Raw genomic sequence first — 17,473 nt, 5'->3', positions numbered from 1 at the left:
GACCGTCCATTTGGCTCTGTTGATATTCGATAGCTTGCTGGGTGGCATTGAAGGTTGAAGCCGTCACGAGGGAGAGGTTACAAAAGGCCTTTTCAAGGTCAATTACCCCATAAGTGGGAAATAATGCTCTAGCAGAGTCATAGCCCATTCCTGTTTTAGCTATAATTGGGTTGTCTGTAGGATGTCCCTGAAGGTCATAGTTTCTTTCACCTCTCTTGAGTTGATATGAGAATGCACTGAGATTTGGGATATGAGCAGTGGAGGGAAGGTTTTTTGTTTTTGTTTTTGGTTTTTGTGAGGAAGATTGGTCCTGAGCCAACATCTGTTACCAATCTTTCTCTCTCTTTTTTTTTTGCTTGAGGAAGATTGGCCTTGAGCTAACATCTGTGCAAATCTTCCTCTATTTTATGTGGGATGCTGCCACAGCATGGCTTGATGAGTGGTGCTAGGTCCACGCCTGGGATCCGAACCTGTGAACCTCAGGCTGCCAAAGCAGAGCACGCGAACTCAACCACTATGCCACAGTGCCAGCCCCAAGATTTTTTTCTAATGGCAGCATCAGGGGTGAGTGCTACTATTCCACTTCATCCTTTCTAGGAAATGGAGAGAGTGGAAAAAATATTGGAGCCACACAGAAAAATGTATCCAGTGTTTTCGAGAGATAAGGCATAAGTGGGTCCCTGTGCCCAGACTCTCTTGTTAGGTTCCAAAGAGGGAATCTTCTGGCCGGCCCAGTGGTGCAGCAGTTAAGTGCACACGTTCTGCTTTGGCAGCCTGGAGTTCGCCTGTTCGGATCCCCAGTGCAGACATGGCACAGCTTGGCACGCCATGCTGTGGTAGGCGTCCCACATATAAAGTAGAGAAAGATGGGCACAGATGTTAGCCCAGGGCCAGTCTTCCTCAGCAAAAAGAGGAGGATTGGTGGCAGATGTTAGCTCAGGGCTAATCTTCCTCAAAAAAAAAAAAAGAATAAAAAAAAAGAGGGAATCTTATGGGCAGAAATGTAATCTTTCCCACAGAGGACACAGTAGTTAGGACTAGTAGTGTTGTGACAATGGTTATAGGAACAGCGAAATTTTCTACAACTTTGAAGCAAAAGATGAGATTGATTTCAGCTGGTTGAATTTTGTTGTCAATTGTTGAGTGTCATTAAGGCTATTATAGTTTTTACTTAATTTCCACCATTCTCCTGATTTTTGATCTATACTCCAATGGGTGCCCATTAAAGGGAATATGTCAGATTCCCAATTGCCAGTTCCATTATTCTGGGAGTCTCTCCACCATAAAGACACATCAAGGGAAGCAACATCATAATGGTTTTCTGAACCCCAGCGAGGTGTGAATTCATGATCAGTGCAATCGTAGAGAAGGGTGAAGTTACAAATATTAAATAAGTGGTAAATAACCCGGAGTTTTTCCAGTGCCATTTAAGTTTTCAACGCACAAGGAAAGATTATGGGTGATTACCAAAATTCAGGTGAGACAGACACCCCGGTAAGCTGGAGGGGTCCAAAGAAGTGAATTAATATCCGGGGCTTGTTTTCCAGAGGGCCACTGATAGATATTTTCAAAAATGCCATAGGAAAACTCTACGTCTTTTCTGGTTAGATTCCTCCAACCTTCTAACGATAGAGGCCATGCTGCCGGGTCAGGAATATCGTGCGTGTGGTTTGCCCTTGCACATGTCCAGCAATTGGTAAGGCTGGCTCTCAGAGAGTTTCTGTAGAGTTGGGACTAAAGAGTGAGATAGGCTATGCGAAGTGGATGTGGCTCATTGTATAAGCACCATGAGGCAGCACTCGTCCAGATCCCAGACATTTTGTCGTTAATTAATGGGCAATTTAGTTAAACAATTTTAGATAGTTATTAGGAAAGGATTATTAGAGCTGAATTTCATGATGAGGTTCTAGCTTATTTTACATGAAATTTAGAGGCGGTGAAAACAAGGCATGAAGTATGAGGTGGAAATGGTCAATAGGGCAGTAAAGGATATTAAGAAGGCAACTGAAAACAGAAGGAAGGCGATCTCCATCACGTGAGAAGACCGGAGTTGCTCATGGCCTCAGGAGGGTGATTATCGCAGCCGTTATCATGTAGATACATGATTTGTGCATTCCAAGGATTTAAATGGGGAAGACGTAACATTGGGAACTCTGGCCTGGTCCTGTGTCTCAGGTCTTGCTAATCTTGGGATTTGTCATCTTCTTCTCATCCTGGTTTTGGGGTGTTTGTTTTAGTCACTTGGAGCCAAATATCAGCAACAGGAATTGAAGTCCACTCAGGTGGAGGGGACGTTTTTACATGAATCCCTGGGTTTACTCCGTTTAATTTTGCAGCACGTGGATTAGTCAATAATCGCTGATAAGGGTCTTTCCAACGGGGTAGCAAAGTCTTTATCTGATGCCTTTTCCAATAAGCAAAGTTCCCAGGTTGTAGTCCCCGATCCTTGAGGTCTTCATCTCCTGGGAGCTCACTGTCGAGGGAATTGGTTACCAACTTTTCATTTTTCTAAGTGCCTTAACGAGACCCTGACAATAGTGTAATATGTCCCTCTTAAGTAAAATTTGTTGTTACATTCCTACATTTAATTGCACAGGTCATCCTGTTATTATTTCAAAAGGAGACACCTGACGTTTACCAAAACATGGGGACCACAAGGAAGTAGGAGGAGTTATTGGGCCTGCCTAGAAGGAATGTTGGCCCTGTGGTCTTGGGGGATGTGAGAGAGGGGGAGGCACAGGTCTGGGAGCCGTTGGGGAGGAGGGGGTGGTCCCCTCGCTGGAAATATCCACGGAAACTGTGGCTCACTCAGGGTTAAGTAGAAGTGCACAGACCCGGGGGCCCTGGCCACTGGCAGCTCTGCCTCCCCCCGTGTTTCCATTTTCTGACCAGCTCTAGGAGCAGAATCAAAAAGAAGCTGAACCAGGAAGCAGCGCGGCACAAAGAAAAGCAGAAGCGGGAGCCACAGACACTTGGCCCTCCTCCTTGAGGGGACTGAAACATTGGGTCCAGCTGGGGTCTGGCGCAATTGCAGATGACATCTGTGCTGGAGAGATGACCCAGCAGTCCCGGGCTGTGTGGCTGCCTTTAGCTTTGCTGCTTCTCTGGGTCCCAGGTGAGGGGCTGCCCTGGACTAAAACTCTGCCGGGGGCGGGTCGGTGGGTGGGAGGGGGGGTTTGAGAGACAGGGCCTGCCGCAGGGGAGATGTTACGTGAAGCATCCTGACTTTGGACTCCGTACAGAACTCGGAACGGGGGGCGCTCTGTCCACCAGGTAAGATGGACAGACAGAAGGACCAGAGCCCCGGGAGGGGAAGGGGCGAGGGTCTGTCTCTCCTTCTGCGTCAGCTTGAACTTAGATGAGCCACCGTGGGGCGTGGAGGAGGGGCTTTGTGGGAGAATTATTGCAGGAGGAAAGAGGTTGAGAGGCAGGACGCAGCAGAGTGGGTGGGAGGGTGGCTGCCGCTGAGCGCGCCGAAGGGCCTATGTTTTGACAGGAGGCTCCCTTGAGGGTCACACATCCCAGGCAGGGTGTAGAGGAAGCATGGGGACTGGAGAGCCATGGTCTCAGGGACATGGAGGTGTACGGCCAGGGCAGCTCAGGGGATGGGGGCCTGGGTGCCAGGGGGTCAGTCATGTCCAAGAAAGGGAGATGGGGACAGTGGGGAGAGGAAGGGGGTGAGAAGGAAGCAGAGGGCAGAGAAACTTTCTCCAGGGAGAAGATAAACCCTCCTATTCGTCCATTAGGGGAATTTATCCACCGTGCCTCTCAATAGTGTTCACGGCTCTACCCAGTCAGGTCCTACAGTCTGATTGGGTTTATTCCTAGGATACTTTAAATCTTTTTGGTTGTTTTGCTTATAAATTGCGTGTTTTCTTTGATTCTTTTGCTAACCAATTGTTTATAGGAAAGCTATGGCTTTCTGTGTATTAATTTGGAAACTGGTCATCCTCTCCCCATTCATTTGTCTACTGACTTCTTGGGTTTTCTTGTGTTTTCATGGGATCTGCCCTCACTGAGCTCTCGGTTCCTTTCCCCTGTCTGTCTCTAGTCCCCTGTCTGAACTATTAAGGTGGTGAATTATATTAAGAGATTCGTCCCAGGGCCCGCATGGTGGTGCAGTGGTTAATTTGGCGCACTCTGCTTCGTGCGCCCTGGCTTCGCAGGTTCAGATCCCCAGTACAGATCTAGCACCGCTGGTCAAGCCACACTGTGGTGGCATCCCACACAAGATAGAGGAAGATTAGCAAGAGATGTTAGCTCAGCAACAATCTTCCTCACCAAAAAAAAGAGATTTGGCCCAATTTTAGTCTTGATACTAAGCTGACTTCACAAAAAGAATTAGGGAGGTTTTCCTCTTTCTATATTCTCTGCAAATGCTTAAATAAAACTGGAATTGTTTGTTCCTTGAAGGTTTGAGAGAACTAGCTTGTGAAACTGTCTGGGTTTGACTCCTTTTTTTTCTCGAAAGGGAAATAAATCTTTTTTTTTTTTTGCATTTTTCCACCAGTTTTATTGGGGTATAATTAACAAACAACAATTGTGTATGTTTCTGGTGTACACGTGATGTTTTGATATACGTCTACATTGTGACACAATGACCACGTCACCTCACATAGTCAGCGCTGGGAAAGGACTGTCTGATATCACTCATCGTTATTGGTCTACGTTAAAAACTCTATTCTGGGCCAAGATTGGCAACTTATATTTTCCTAGAAAATCATGAGTTTCATCTAAGTTTACAGGCTCATTTGTAGAGACTTGAAAATTATCCTGGTTGTTTTTCTCTTTAATCGTGTGGGTGTAGCTTCTCCCTTTTTCTTGATTTGGCCACCCACCAGAATGTCTGTTTTATTGTCTGTCTCTCCCAGAAGAAAAATCAGTTTTTTAATGTACGTACTAATTCCGCTGTTCTTCTGTTTCCTAATTCGCCGATTCCTGCCTTGGCTTTACTCTTTCTTTCCTCCTGGGTTGGGTGTGTACGCACCTGTTCCTCTCCTGACTCCTTGAGTTGGGGATTGGTTCCTTTATCTGGGATTCAGTGGGCTGAGACTTTGTGATCCTAAAGGAAAATGTTAGGACAACAGAGGCACATCCTGGTAGAAGATGTTTGGAAACAGTGAGGCCCCCGGCCACGGCCTGGGTGGTCTCCGGTCTCCTGTGTTTCTGGCCAGCAGGGCTGATAGGTGTTGGACCCGTGAAGGCAGAGAGGAGCAAAATGGGGAGGGTTGTACGTAAGTGTTATCGTTCCAGGTCAGTGGGGGGAGTAAGCTGAAGGTTTTCTGACCCTCCCCCCACCCCCATCTCTAAGTTATAATGTCACCTTCACAGGTGCAGAATCTTTTGGCAGAAATGGTGACATTTTTTCACCCAAGATTTCAGTTGTGGGATGTCCTCAAAAGGGTGGTTTATTTTTGTTGTTGCTAAGAGGAGAAAAGTGAGTCAGGAGAGAGAGACAGAGAGAGAGATGGAAAAACAGAAAGAGAAAGAGAAAGAAGCAGAGAGAGAGAGACAGAGGGAGACGGACAGACAGACACCGGGAGAGAGAGAGAGAAAGAGAGAGAAAAAGAGACAGAGAAAAGGACAGAGAGACAGAGAGAAACAGAGAGAGAGACAGACAGACAGACAGAGAGAGAGACAGAGAGAGCACGTAAAGGGAAGTGACACTGGAGACAGACAGGAAGGGTGGTCTGGGTGGGCGTGATGGGGTCGCCCAGATCAGGGAAGGGAGCCAAGACCCGGGCAGAGAAGGATAATTCACAGCTGAGGAGAGGGAGGGAATTACGTTAGGACGTGGGGACCAACAACAGCATCTGGAGTGAAGGAAGGCTGGAACAGACATTTAGGTATTAAGTGTTTGAGATGTGTCAATTGTAGTGGTTTATATTTTTCTAGAAAATCACAATTCATCCAGCTTCACACATTTCCCTGGAGAGAATTTCTGCAAAGTACCATCTCAATTCTTTCCATTTTCTCTGTATCTGTGGTTATTTTCTCTTTTCATTTCTGAATTTGGCTAGACAGAGGGCTATCTACTTTTATTAGATTGAATCTTATAAAATTCCTGTTTTCTTGGTCAAAAATAGTTGAATATCAGCAATTTCATATGGTTTAACCGAATGTTATTTGCCAGGCATTTTACACCCATTATTTCATTCAATGCCCCCAAATACCATGTGAGGCCTATAAATTATCACGACTTTACAGATGAGGCATCCGAAGTTTAGAGAAGTTGTGTAACGTGTCTCAGAACACACAGCTGATGTGTAATAGCACTGAGGCATAAACCCAGCTTCTTCTGATGTCCTTTCCACTTCGCCTTGGCAATTGCTAGTGATCTCAGTAACACGTGTGGCAGGCTTGGGGAGGCCTTGTCTGCAGGACATCTGAACGCTCAGGCCAGGAGAGGAGGTCTTGTTGGGCCCCTGGGAGAGGGACTGATGGGAGCTTGTGGCCAGCTTTGGGCAGCTGTGGACAAAGAGCCTGGATGGGGTAGAGGAGGGGCTCACGATGAAGTATTTATTGAGGGCCTACTACGCACCAGGCACTTGTGGACACGGAAGATACGAGAAGGAGGCCCCTGCCCTCCTGGAGCCACATTTGAGAGGTCTCAGAGTCTTCAAGTGAAGGATTTAAGAACCTGGAAAAGCAAGTAAAATTAAGGAGTCCTAACTCTAGGAAAAGAGAGCCAGCCACAGCTCCCCCACATGCCAATTTGGGGGCCTGACCACAGAATCATGAGGGCGGCAAGGGGCTGTGCGCACAGCGCCCGGGGCAGTGTGTCCTCCGCTTGGTGGCCAATGTCAGCTTCACGCTCACCTTTCTCTCCCAGTTCCTCCTCTGAGGACGTTTGGGAAAATGCAGACATAAATCTTGGAAATAAAGAACGACCTTCCTTGAAAATTAAGGCTACAGGAGCTGGGCAAACGGAAGTAAGACCCGGGAAGAAATGAGGCCTGTTATCAGTCAACTTTTTGTGTGTGGGAATGACTTTTTATCCACAAAATTTACTAAGCGTGTCCAGTGTTTTTGTGAACTCGTGGCAGCCCTCTTTCTGCCCTGTTCGTACCCCCTTGGTGGGACAGACAGTTTGTGAGCCGTTCCTCACAATCCTGAGATGCTCAGGGCTTGGGGGGGGGCCCGTGGGGGAGGGGAGAGTAGGGTGCTTGGGGGCGAGTTCTTATGGTCCGGGCAAGCGTGGACGTGGGAGGGCTCAGTGAGGGGCGGGAAGGGCAGCAGGAAGGGAGGTTGGGGTCCGGAGGAAGGGGCTGCTGTGGTCAAAGTCTTGGGGGTGACAGACAGGAAGGGGAGGGCACTCAAGGTGTGATCTGGCTGATGGGGGCAGTGATGTGAGATGGGGGGATTTTGAGAGGGGTGACCCCCAGGGTGCCCCAGACCCAGGCCCATCCACTGAGGAGCTGGGACTCGCCTGTATTTTCCAGGCTCTCTGTCTCTGAGTGGCCCCAGAACTGTGACCGGCACCATCGGGGGATCCCTGAGTGTGCAGTGTCGGTATGACGAGGAATACAGAGAACATAAAAAATACTGGTGCCGAAACTCAAAGTGGCCACCGTGGAGGAAGAAGATTGTGGAGACCACAGAGTCAGAGAGAGAAGTGAGCCGTGGCCGCGTGTCCATCAGGGACCACCCCGCAAACCTCACCTTCACCGTGACCTTGGAGAGCCTCACAGAGGCTGACACGGGATCTTACTGCTGTGGGATCGATACATCGTGGTTTGAAAGAGTTTTACGTGAGCCCACCTTCCAGGTTGAGGTGTCTGTGGTGCCAGGTGAGCCGTACGCACCCACTCCCCTCCTACCAGCACAAGGGCCACCTGAAGAGGCTCAAGTGGGAATAGCCGAGGCAGCAATCAGATCAGAGACTTGGAGCAAACTATGAGTGTGTGTGTGAGTGTGTGTGTGAGTGTGTGAGAGAGAGAGGAAGGGAGTGAATGAGCCCTGATGCCTGCTGCAGGAGCTGCACCTCCGCTCTGTCTGAGGGATGGGAAGGTGCTTCTCGGGCAAGGGGAGCCAGAGAGCGCAGAGCTGGGAGAGGAGAGAGGAGGGCGCTGTGGGTCAGCCCCACAGAAGCCGGAGCTGCTGGGGCAGGTGGAGAACTGCAGTGTAGACAGACGTCTCTGGCAGGCAGCATGTGGCTGTGGCGGGAGGGAGGAGACTGGGGGGCTGAGGTGACTCAGGGGCCCTCTGGAGGGCCCTGACCTCCTCGGCAGGGTGGCATCAGGACTGTTGGGGGTGGTACCAGTGTCCTGTCTGGATATGCTCCCTTGGCCCAGGAAGGTCCTGGGGAGACTTTGGGCCCAGGGTCCTCCATCCTGCTCTTTCCTGAGTGAGCATTTTGTGTGAAATCAAACTAAAATGGATTGGCGAGAGCCAGAAGAGAGATCCCTGGCTCTGACTTGTGTTTCTGCAGCAGCCCCAACATCAGCCCCAAAGTCGGCGCCAACGTCAGCCCCAACTACAAGTATCTCCGTAACCACAACCTCGACCATCACCACCCCGGCCACCGTGAGCGCCACCCTCAGCGGGAGCAGCCAGGAGGGACTGCAGCAGAACCAGGGCTGGGGGTAAGGCATCCTAGTCCCCGTGTCCTGGAGGGGCCCCCTCCTCGGGAGGAGATCAGGGCGGGCACCTCCTCCCTGCGCTAGGTGGAGGCCTCTGGTTCGCTTTGGGCCAGGCCCAGGCTGGAAGCGCAGTGTCCGTCTCTTTGCCTGGGTTATTGAGGCCACGCTGGACCTGCCCTGGGCTCCGAGAGAGGGCTCAGCCGGGCAGAAGCTGGGGGTGGATGGAAGGAAAGTAACAGTTAGTGAAGCTGATGACGTCCTACCAGGCTTGTGCTCAGGGCCTTACCTGAGAGTTCCCATTTGGTCCCGGCTGCAACCCTGTGCCGTCACCGCCGTCATTTTACAGATGAGTGAACCGAGCTTGGAAAGGTTAAGTGATTTTCCAGGTAGTGTAGCTACGAGAGGCAGGCTGGGCTTCCAGCCCAGCTTTATGTGATTCCCAAGTCTTAGGTTCTTCCTTCTAAACTCGTGATTCTTGAGCTTTATGGGTCACAAAACCCCAGGAGAATCTGACATTTGTACACCCTCTTCCTAGAAAAATACACGCAGTCACAAACCATTTCCGGGATTCACCGACTCCCTGTTCTGACCCCACCTGGTTCCGGCACTGACCACCCGGGGTTAGCTCGGACCCCATAGGTGAAGGGCTCAGGCCCACAGACTGCCTGACTCCAGATGCCAGAGCACTTTGGGGATCCCCAGGCCACCACATTTCTGACCAGTTGGCTACAAATTTGCGGGTTCCCATGATCCCTTGGGTTTGGTAATTGTTTGGATAACTCAGAACGCAGGAAAGTGCCAAACTTAGAATTACAGTCTTATCATAAAGGATAAAGGTCATGACCAGCCAAGTGAAGGGACGCGTAGGGTAAGGTCTGGGAGGGTCCTGAGCGCAGAGCTTCCGTGCCCTCTCCCGGGGGAGTCAGGAGACAGCACCCTCCTGGGACATTGTGTTCACCCAGCAGGAAGCTCCCCCAAGCTTCGGTGTCCAGAGGTTTTTTGGATTTCCTTATGCAGGCATGGTTGATTGAATCATTGGCCATGTGGTTGAACTCGGTCTCCAGCCCCCTCCACTTCCTGAAGGTCACGCTGCCTCAGGACCCCAAATCTCTGACCACATGGTTGGCCCCCATCCTGAGTCATCTCATCTCTTAGCATAAACTCGGTTGTGATCATCAGAACACATGAATAACAAAGACACTCCTTTACTAGAGAAAATCCTAGGATTTAGGGCCTCCCTCCCAGGAGCCAGGTGCAAAGGCCAGTCAGATTTTTTATCATATGTTGCCCCAAAAGCCCATCCACTGGCTTCTGACCAACCTGAGTGACAATCTTAATATCAGAGAAGGTGAAACTCAGGCCCCAAACATGCCACTTCCAGAAGCGGCCTGCAGATACACACGTGCGGGTCAGAGCTAGGTTTTGTGGGGCCTGAAGCCTGTGCAATTTAGGGGGGGGGGGCACCTTTAAGGAAAAGACCAGAACGTTATGAATGAAAACTAGGCATGAAAGAAGCGGCCTGAGCAACTGAGGGGTCCGAAACCTAAGCCATGTCAGCTTCCCAGTGAATCTGCTGTTTCTCGTCCAAGTGTGGAGTGGTGGAGCTACACGGGGAAGTTTTGCAGCAAAATTTGTAATTGCAAAAGACTCAGGGGGATGCCCATTAAAAAGGAAGAGTTCAATAAGTTATGATCCCTTCATGCAATGGAATACTATGCAGCTGTAAAAAAGGGCGAGGGACTTCTTTATGCACTGACGTGGAAAGATCTCCAAGATGGACTGTTAAGTAAAAAACTAGGGTTTATGCTGTGCCTCCTTTGTGTGAAAAAAGGGGGAAAATGATGTACATTCATATTTCCTTGGATCTGAATAAAGAGCTTCTAGAAGGTTCTTAAGTATACTGCGTATGTGTATCTGTGGTAAATTGGGTAGATGGGGATGTGTAGAAAGGAGACTTTATACTGTCTGCTTCTTTAATGTGGCCTTATCTTTGAAACAAAGGAGGGAAGGCAGGACGCCCTGCCCCACCTACCCCATCCTGTGTCTTCCCTCCAGGCTCCAAGTGCTGCTCTCTCTGTTGGCAGTTCTGCTGCTTCTGTTGGCGGGGACCTCACTGCTGGCCTGGAGGATGGTTCAGAGACGGGCCAAAGGTGAGTTAGCTCCCTGTTTCCCCCCGGCCCCCCAGGACGGACAGGCCCTGACCACACCCTCCGGTCTTTGAGGCCCTGTGTCCTTGTTCCCCAGGATGGGCATTGAAGGCACACCCTCAGACCATATATCCTGGGTGACCCCAGAGGGAAGACCCCAGAGGAGGGGTCCCTGGTAGGGCGGATACAGGCTGTGGGAGCCGGCTCCCTAGAAGGAGCCCTTCCCCATGGTGGGGCCTGGGGTGGATGCCCGTGAAGCAGTGCCCCTCTTCTGTTTAAAACCGTTCCATGACCTCCCACACCCTCAAAAGTCCAGGCCCCTAAGGACACTCAAGACCCTCCACAATCTGGCCCTGCCCACCCCTCCTGCCCATGACACCAGCCGTTCCCAACTTCTTGTCACTTGGCAAGAGCCGTGACCTCAGTCTCCCCTTCTGTGGCTGCTCTGGGCACCCTGTTTCCTGGGCTCACTGCTGGTGGGACCCGAGGGCTGCCCTCAGACTTCCTTTCCTCTGGGACCTTTTCCTGGCCCCCCACAGAGTAGCTTGGGGGCTCCTCCTGGGTGTACCCCATGGCCCTTTTCACACCGGATTGCCACCGCCTGCTTCCTTGCCTGCTTCCCCACAGCCCTGCAACTCCTCGAGATCAGGGACCATGACTGGAGAAGGCGCACAGTCAGTATTTGTTGAATTAATGTGTTAATTACTGTCTCCACCCACAATGGGCACCCCAGGGAGCTCCAGGCATCCTGTGGTCCAGGCGCTCCCCTCCGAGCTCAGAGTAAAAGGGAGAGCTCGTATGGTGCGCCCAGCACCCTGTCTGGCACTCAGTAAATAGGAGCTCCATAAACACTGATGAGCGAATTAAATAAATAGAAGGACAGAGGAGCGCGTGAAGTCGTGGCCTTCTTGTCGCTGGCTGGAGGCTCAGCTGTGAGCTGTCAGGGAGTGGATTTCTGCCTGAGATGGAGTGAGAGCCTTATGTTTCACCCTGTGCTAAGAGTTCTTGATTCCAAGAGCAGAGGGTCCTCAGGGGGATGTTTGTCCATTTTCCAAAGGCTACAGTGAGATGGGGGTGGGGGGAGAAAGGGCTGCTCCCCCCACAGCTGCATCGCTCACGGGAGCCAGTGATGCTGGGGGCCGGGCCGGGGGGACAACGGCCTTACTCTCACCTCCAGCCCACCATGGGGCCCAGCCTCTGCCCCCAGCACAGCTCAGGCCTTCGTAGAGAGATCAGCTTCAGCACATCTGTGATTGACAGGTGGAGGGAAACCACTTCCCCTTCCCCACGGCCCTTCCCGGATCACTTCTGGGCATGCTCCTTCTCCACCTCGGCCGCGTGGACGCTGCTGACCACAGGGGGATTTTCCCAGCCCGGATTGCCTCAGATCTGTGGGCCCCAAAGTTCTCCGTGGTGCCCTTTCACCTAGAAAGCCTCCCCCTATAAAAAGGGGATATGCGATTGCTGTAGAAAATTCGAAAAAGAAGAAGGAAGTGAATTCCCTGTAATATATGAACTCCTGCTCCCCAGAAAGAACCAACCACTGATGTTTGAGATGCGAACTTCCGGTCTTTTCCTGATGCAGATATGATTTCTTAGAACGTTTGCTTCATACCATCATGCCTCTTTTAAGCCTATTCTTTTTTGTGCTTAACATATTGTATGACTTTCCCTGCTGTTAAATGCTCTTCTAAAAGCCCCTGATGGCAGAGTTCACTGGCGTGGGGTTACCACGTTTAACTGATGCTCTGTGACAGGAGGAAGGCTTTCTGTCCAAAAACTCTGGCTCTCCCGCCCCAGCGTTGTAAGTCTCAGATCCTGCATCTTGACCGCCTCCTCTCACCCCAGCCTGACACCCGCCCTTCACACCTGCTCACAGCTCTTCCCCTCAGCCCACTCACTCCCTCGCTCGCACAGCAAGGCTGTCCTGAGCACCTACTGTGCGCCAGGCCCTGGGACCAGCGTAGACTTGGTCCCACCTTCAGTCCAGTTTCCCATCCAGCTGGTTACCGCCGAACTTTCTCAATGCCGCGTTCCTCCCCTGGCGGTGGACTCCCGTCTCTTCCCCACCAGCCTCGTTCCTCCTTCTCATCAGAGCAGCCGTCCGGGCCGAGGAGAGGGAGGGTGGCCTGGAGCCTGCATGCGGCATTTGGAACAGAATGTGTTCCCACCTCAGAGCATCCGGTGGCATGTTCTGCTAAGTCAACTGATAGGGCTCAGCCCACACTTCTGTCATATGTGGACTTGTGTCTCCTGACTATGGCATCTCACTTTTGACTTTGGGGTTCCTTGAGGGGTGAGCAATGTCTCTCCCTGTGGCATCTAGTGCAGTGGACTCTGGGGTTGCCCGGCCACACACCTACACCAAGGTTGTGTGCATCGCCCGCTGCCCACCTGCTCCTGGGGCCCTGGGTTGGAAGGGCCAGGGGTGCACAGAGCGGTGCTCGGAGCCGGGACTCCTGCAGGGCAGCGCTGCAGGTGCCAGAAGCAAGGGGCTGTGCTGCCTGAGCTGTGACCCTCAGAACGACAGGGCCTCCTGTCCGCGAGGGACAGACCCCCAGGCAAGGGGTGGGAACAGATAACCCTGGTGACTTCTCATGGATGGTGCCATGCTAGGTCTCTGCAAGGACAGGTTCTTATTTTTCTTTTTCAACTTCTTTAGGGCTTGTTAAAACACAAATTGCTGAACTCCATCCCCAGCATTTCTGATTCCATACATCTGGGATTGGGCCTACAGATCTACACTTTTTTTCTTTTTTGTAAGATTGGCACTGAGCTAACACCTGTTGCCAATCTTCCTCTACTTCTTTTTTGAGGAAGATTAGCCCTGAGCTAACATCCATGCCCATCTTCCTCTATTTTATGTGGAACACCTGCCACAGCATGGCTTGACCCGAAGTGCATATGTCCACCCCCCCCGGATCCAAACCAGGGAACCCCAGCCTGCTGAAGCGGAATGTGTGAACTTAATTTCTGTGCCACCAGGCTGGCCCCCAATCTAACTCTACTTTGTGTGTGGGACGCCGTCACAGCCTGGCTTGATGAGTGGTGTTTAGGTCCACGCCTGGGATCTGAACCTGCAAACCCTGGGCCACTGAAGGAGAGCGCACGAACTTAACCACTACACCGCCGGGCCAGTCCCTACATTTTTTTTATTGTGGCCAAAAGCACCTAAAATTTGCCCTCTTAAGCATTCTTAAGCTTAGCGTTCAGTAGTGTCAAGTATATTCACATTGTTGTGAAGGAGCTCTCCAGAACTTTTTCTTCTCGCCGTCAGGTCTTCCTAAATGGGAGTCTTTCCTTTCTGTCTTCTCCCACCTGGAGACATTTTCATGAGTGGCTGTTTCGAGAACTAGCTTTCTTCAGCCCCTCTCCCCAAGCTGGAGCCATCCTGCTTGTTGGATTATTCACTCGCTCACTCATTCATTCATGTCCTCATTCACTAATTCACCCATTTAACAAACCCTTGAGACCCTGCCGTGCTGCGGACCTGAATGAAAGGTCCTCAGGGCTGAAATCTCTAGGGAAAGGGTCTTTCTCCAGACAAGTAGAAGGGATCCCATCCCTGCCTTTATTCTGGGACTCAACCTCCTTACTCTCCTGTTGTATCTTTAGCTGGCGAGACTCCAGAGCCAGCCCAGACCCCCAGTCAGGTAAGAAGAGCTGCAGCAGGAGGTGTGTCGGGGCGGCTGGGGGAGCACAGAGATGTTGGGGGTTGGATATTCCCATCAGCCAGTGGAGGTCTGCATGGGTCATCAATGCGTGGAGAGGGGTGCTCACCCAGAGTGGGAAGAATGACCCCTGGGAGATCTGGTCCCTGGGTCTTGTTGAGAGCCATGGCCAGTCTGTCCCCTCCCCCAAGGGAAAGTGGAATGAGAGAGGGTTCTCCCAGCCTGGCCACTGACCTGGGGAGCATTCAAATACTGCCCAGAGTGGGAGATGGGGGAGGCAGGGTGGCAAGGCTGCAGAGAGGCAGAGGCCCCTCTGGGCTGGACCACAGAGGGGCTCCACGGACAGCTGCCGAGCCCCCGCACATCCTGCCCCCTCAGGCTGCCCCACAGAGTGAGCCCTGCTATGAGAATCTGGAGCTGCAGATGTGTCCCCTTCGGGAAGAGCCCATGAGGCCAAGGCAGCCGGAGGTGGTGTACAGCACGTTGGTGAGTACCAGAGCCCAGCTCCCAGCATGGGAGGATCTTAAGGTGGCGGCAGGCAGAGAGGGAAGTGAGGGGCTGGCTTGGTGGTCTTGTGCCTCTGCAGGACAGGGCCACACAGAAAATGGGGCAAGTGAAGATTTTGTCAGAGCAGACATCCTTAGAAGGGCTTGGTGTCATTGTGGCTGGGGGGTGGGAGATGAAGGGGCTATTGGGCTAGCCAGGGAATATGGTCCTGATAGTCAATAAAGTACAGCATTTATTAAGCACCTACTGTATACTATACACCCAATGTTAGAGCCTGTGATTTCTCACCATTTTGGTCTCAACATCTCTTTGCTATCAACTCTGCTTTTCAGGTTTTTATCAAAGACATCTTGTAGGTCGTCCCATAGGTGCAGCCACTGTAAAGTGGAATAATGGAAGAGGCTGCCCCCAGTGTCGAGACCCATTAGTGGAAGAGTTCAGGCAGAGGCCGGGGGAGTGGTGGAGAAGACAGGGGAGAGATTTAAGCATCAGACAGGGAGCTGCATGGGGAGACTTCCAAGGCCCCCCTGGTCTGTGAGCCAATTGAGCCATCTCAGATACGTTATGTGATGCCATCGAGGGCTGGTGTCAGGGTGACAGGTCACCAGAGCTGCTGTCTGTCTGGAAAAGGGACCCAACTCCCTGGGATATGTCCATCCTGGCATCATTCTCCTGGGCTCCTTCTCCTGCACCATGTGGCGGAATGCGGGATCCCTTCTGGGTCCCCAGGAGGCCCTGCCCCTGCCCAACCTCAGGCCACCGTGTGTGTGAGGATGAGGTGTGGCCTGGGAGCCCAGGGGCCTGGTGCCATTCACCAGGGCCTCTGAGCAGCTGGTACAGCCTAGTGACACTCTAAGGGCTCCTGGCCAAGTGTCTGAAGGTTCCCTGCGAAGGACTAACTGGATTCCTTCCTCATGTGACACTTGCTCATGTCCACACAGCCGTGTGGCCCTGGGACTAGCAATGGCTTGGTTTTCTAGCTTGGTGACTCATGGTCTCAGAGTGATTTGTGGCCTGGTCCTTCTCTTCTGCCTGCCCCCATGGTCCAAGTCAGGCCTTGTGTCCACAGCTCAGTGAGTTAGTCACAGAGCGTCAGAGCCAACGCAGGAGCCCCTGGGCCGGTCTGGGCTCTACCTGGAGGGCCACCAGTGCTCTGCAGACTTCTCTGAGGCCTCAAAAGGGACCCATGGGCTGCTTCGTTCCCAGGACATTTCCTCAAGAGGAGCACAGAGGCTGTGTTGGGGGAGCCTCACTAATTCCTGTAAACCTCTAGGGGCCTCAGTCTCCTCTTTGCAGAGTAGAACACCCTGGGTCAGGCCCAGGACCCAGGAGAGGCCCTGGCTGTGATGCCTGGACCTTTGTGCCATGACTTGACCAGGTCAGGTGGAGCAGGTGGGTGGACAGGGTCTCAGAGCCCAGTCTTTGTGAGAGAAAGAGGCCAGGACAGTGGGGAAGGCTGGAGTTCCCCCAGTGGAGCCTCTCCAAGACCCGTTGGGGGTCCCCCTCTCCATGCTAAGCTGGGCGTCGTCCTTCCTCCGCCTCTCCTGAGCCTCCGGTCTCTCTGCAGGCAACCTCGGGGGGAGAGCTTCACTACAGCTCCGTGGTGTTTGACGGCTGGAGTCGGGGTTCCGAGGCCCATAGGATTCCCTGCCAGAGGTCGCCGGAGAAGGAGCCAGAGTACAGCGTGATTAAGAAGAGATAAGCCTGCGTCTCCGGCCTCGCCGTCTGGAGGTCTCTGTGGGCCACATGGCCTGCCCCCTCCACCCTCACCCACGCCCCCTTCAGCCTGCCCTCCTCAGTGGTGACCCACAAGGCCTCTGGGCTCCCTCGGGCTGTCCCTCTTGCACCATCAGCCCAACTGGCTTCATTGAGGACGAGCGAGAGGGGACGGGGTTCCAGAGGGGCCTGTGGGAAACCCTCCCACCGTGTTGTTGCATCTTTCCTCGCTTTCTTTGGTTCCTTCCAGCTCGGTGCGTGCAGGACAGGAGCCCAGTCCCTCACGGCTCCAGGAAAAGATGTGGCTCGTGCAGGATGGTACCTAGGAATAGCTCTGTAAACCCCAGCCCCGTGGAAGTGTCTGGGATCGCTGGGGAGTGGACAGCCGGGAGAGAGCCAGGAGAAGGCAGAGGCACTGAAGATGGGTCCCCCTCACCTCACAGACAAGGACACTGAGTCCAGAGAGGAGAGGTTTATCTGTGGCTCCAGAGCCAGCAGTGGGCAGCGTCCTCAGTTCCTCTGGACTCTTAGATAGTTTATTTTTAATATGAGATACAATAAAGTTTAAAATACCTTGAGAGAGGAAAAAGTTATTTAAACAATGCCTGCTATGCATGTGCAACCCTGTATTAAGGAAAGTTCCTGGCTTTGATCCCAAATGAGCACAGAGAAGTTTGGAGGATCCGAGGGGTTGGGGACATCCTGAGGGACATTGCCATTGGGTGGGAGAGGGACAGTCACAGCTGATGGTCTCCACGCTGCAGAGCGCGGCAGAGTTTGCTCGTCTGGAGATTTTAAACTCTGCCGACAGTCCGACTCTCTCCGAACCCGCCTCCCGCCCTCTCGCTGT

At 52.3% G+C, this 17,473-nt stretch overlaps 1 protein-coding gene across 3 annotated transcripts; it reads left to right on the top strand.

The window, feature by feature from the left end:
- The first annotated feature begins 2,243 nt into the window (after positions 1-2,243).
- On the top strand, positions 2,244-17,201 carry LOC100060688 (CMRF35-like molecule 8). 3 transcript variants are annotated; one of them, XM_070226000.1, is made up of 8 exons: positions 2,939-3,115; positions 7,443-7,790; positions 8,435-8,585; positions 10,638-10,732; positions 14,345-14,382; positions 14,779-14,886; positions 16,475-16,638; positions 16,874-17,201. In XM_070226000.1, the coding sequence occupies exons 1-7, from the start codon at positions 3,055-3,057 to the stop codon at positions 16,607-16,609; spliced, it is 936 nt and encodes a 311-aa protein (XP_070082101.1). In that variant the 5' UTR covers positions 2,939-3,054; the 3' UTR covers positions 16,610-16,638; positions 16,874-17,201. The 3 variants fall into 3 exon arrangements, with proteins under 3 accessions (XP_001492936.3, XP_070082101.1, XP_005597272.2); XM_005597215.4 differs by having other exon boundaries at positions 2,940-3,115; positions 8,432-8,585; XM_001492886.6 differs by having other exon boundaries at positions 2,244-3,115; positions 8,432-8,585; positions 16,475-17,201.
- The last annotated feature ends 272 nt before the right edge of the window (positions 17,202-17,473 follow it).

The sequence above is a fragment of the Equus caballus genome, chromosome 11 (assembly GCF_041296265.1).
Source record: "Equus caballus isolate H_3958 breed thoroughbred chromosome 11, TB-T2T, whole genome shotgun sequence".
Classification (NCBI taxonomy): Eukaryota; Metazoa; Chordata; class Mammalia; order Perissodactyla; family Equidae; genus Equus; species Equus caballus.
The sequence above is the reverse complement of the archived record's forward strand: the minus strand, read 5'-3'. Positions and strand labels throughout refer to the sequence as shown.

Coding starts and splice junctions, on each gene's coding strand:
- LOC100060688 (XM_001492886.6), top strand. CDS start 3,055: ATGACCCAGCAGTCCCGGGCTGTGTGGCTGCCTTTAGCTTTGCTGCTT. Junction 10,733..14,344: donor GGTTCAGAGACGGGCCAAAG/GTGAGTTAGCTC, acceptor TTGTATCTTTAG/CTGGCGAGACTCCAGAGCCA. Junction 14,383..14,778: donor CAGCCCAGACCCCCAGTCAG/GTAAGAAGAGCT, acceptor CTGCCCCCTCAG/GCTGCCCCACAGAGTGAGCC.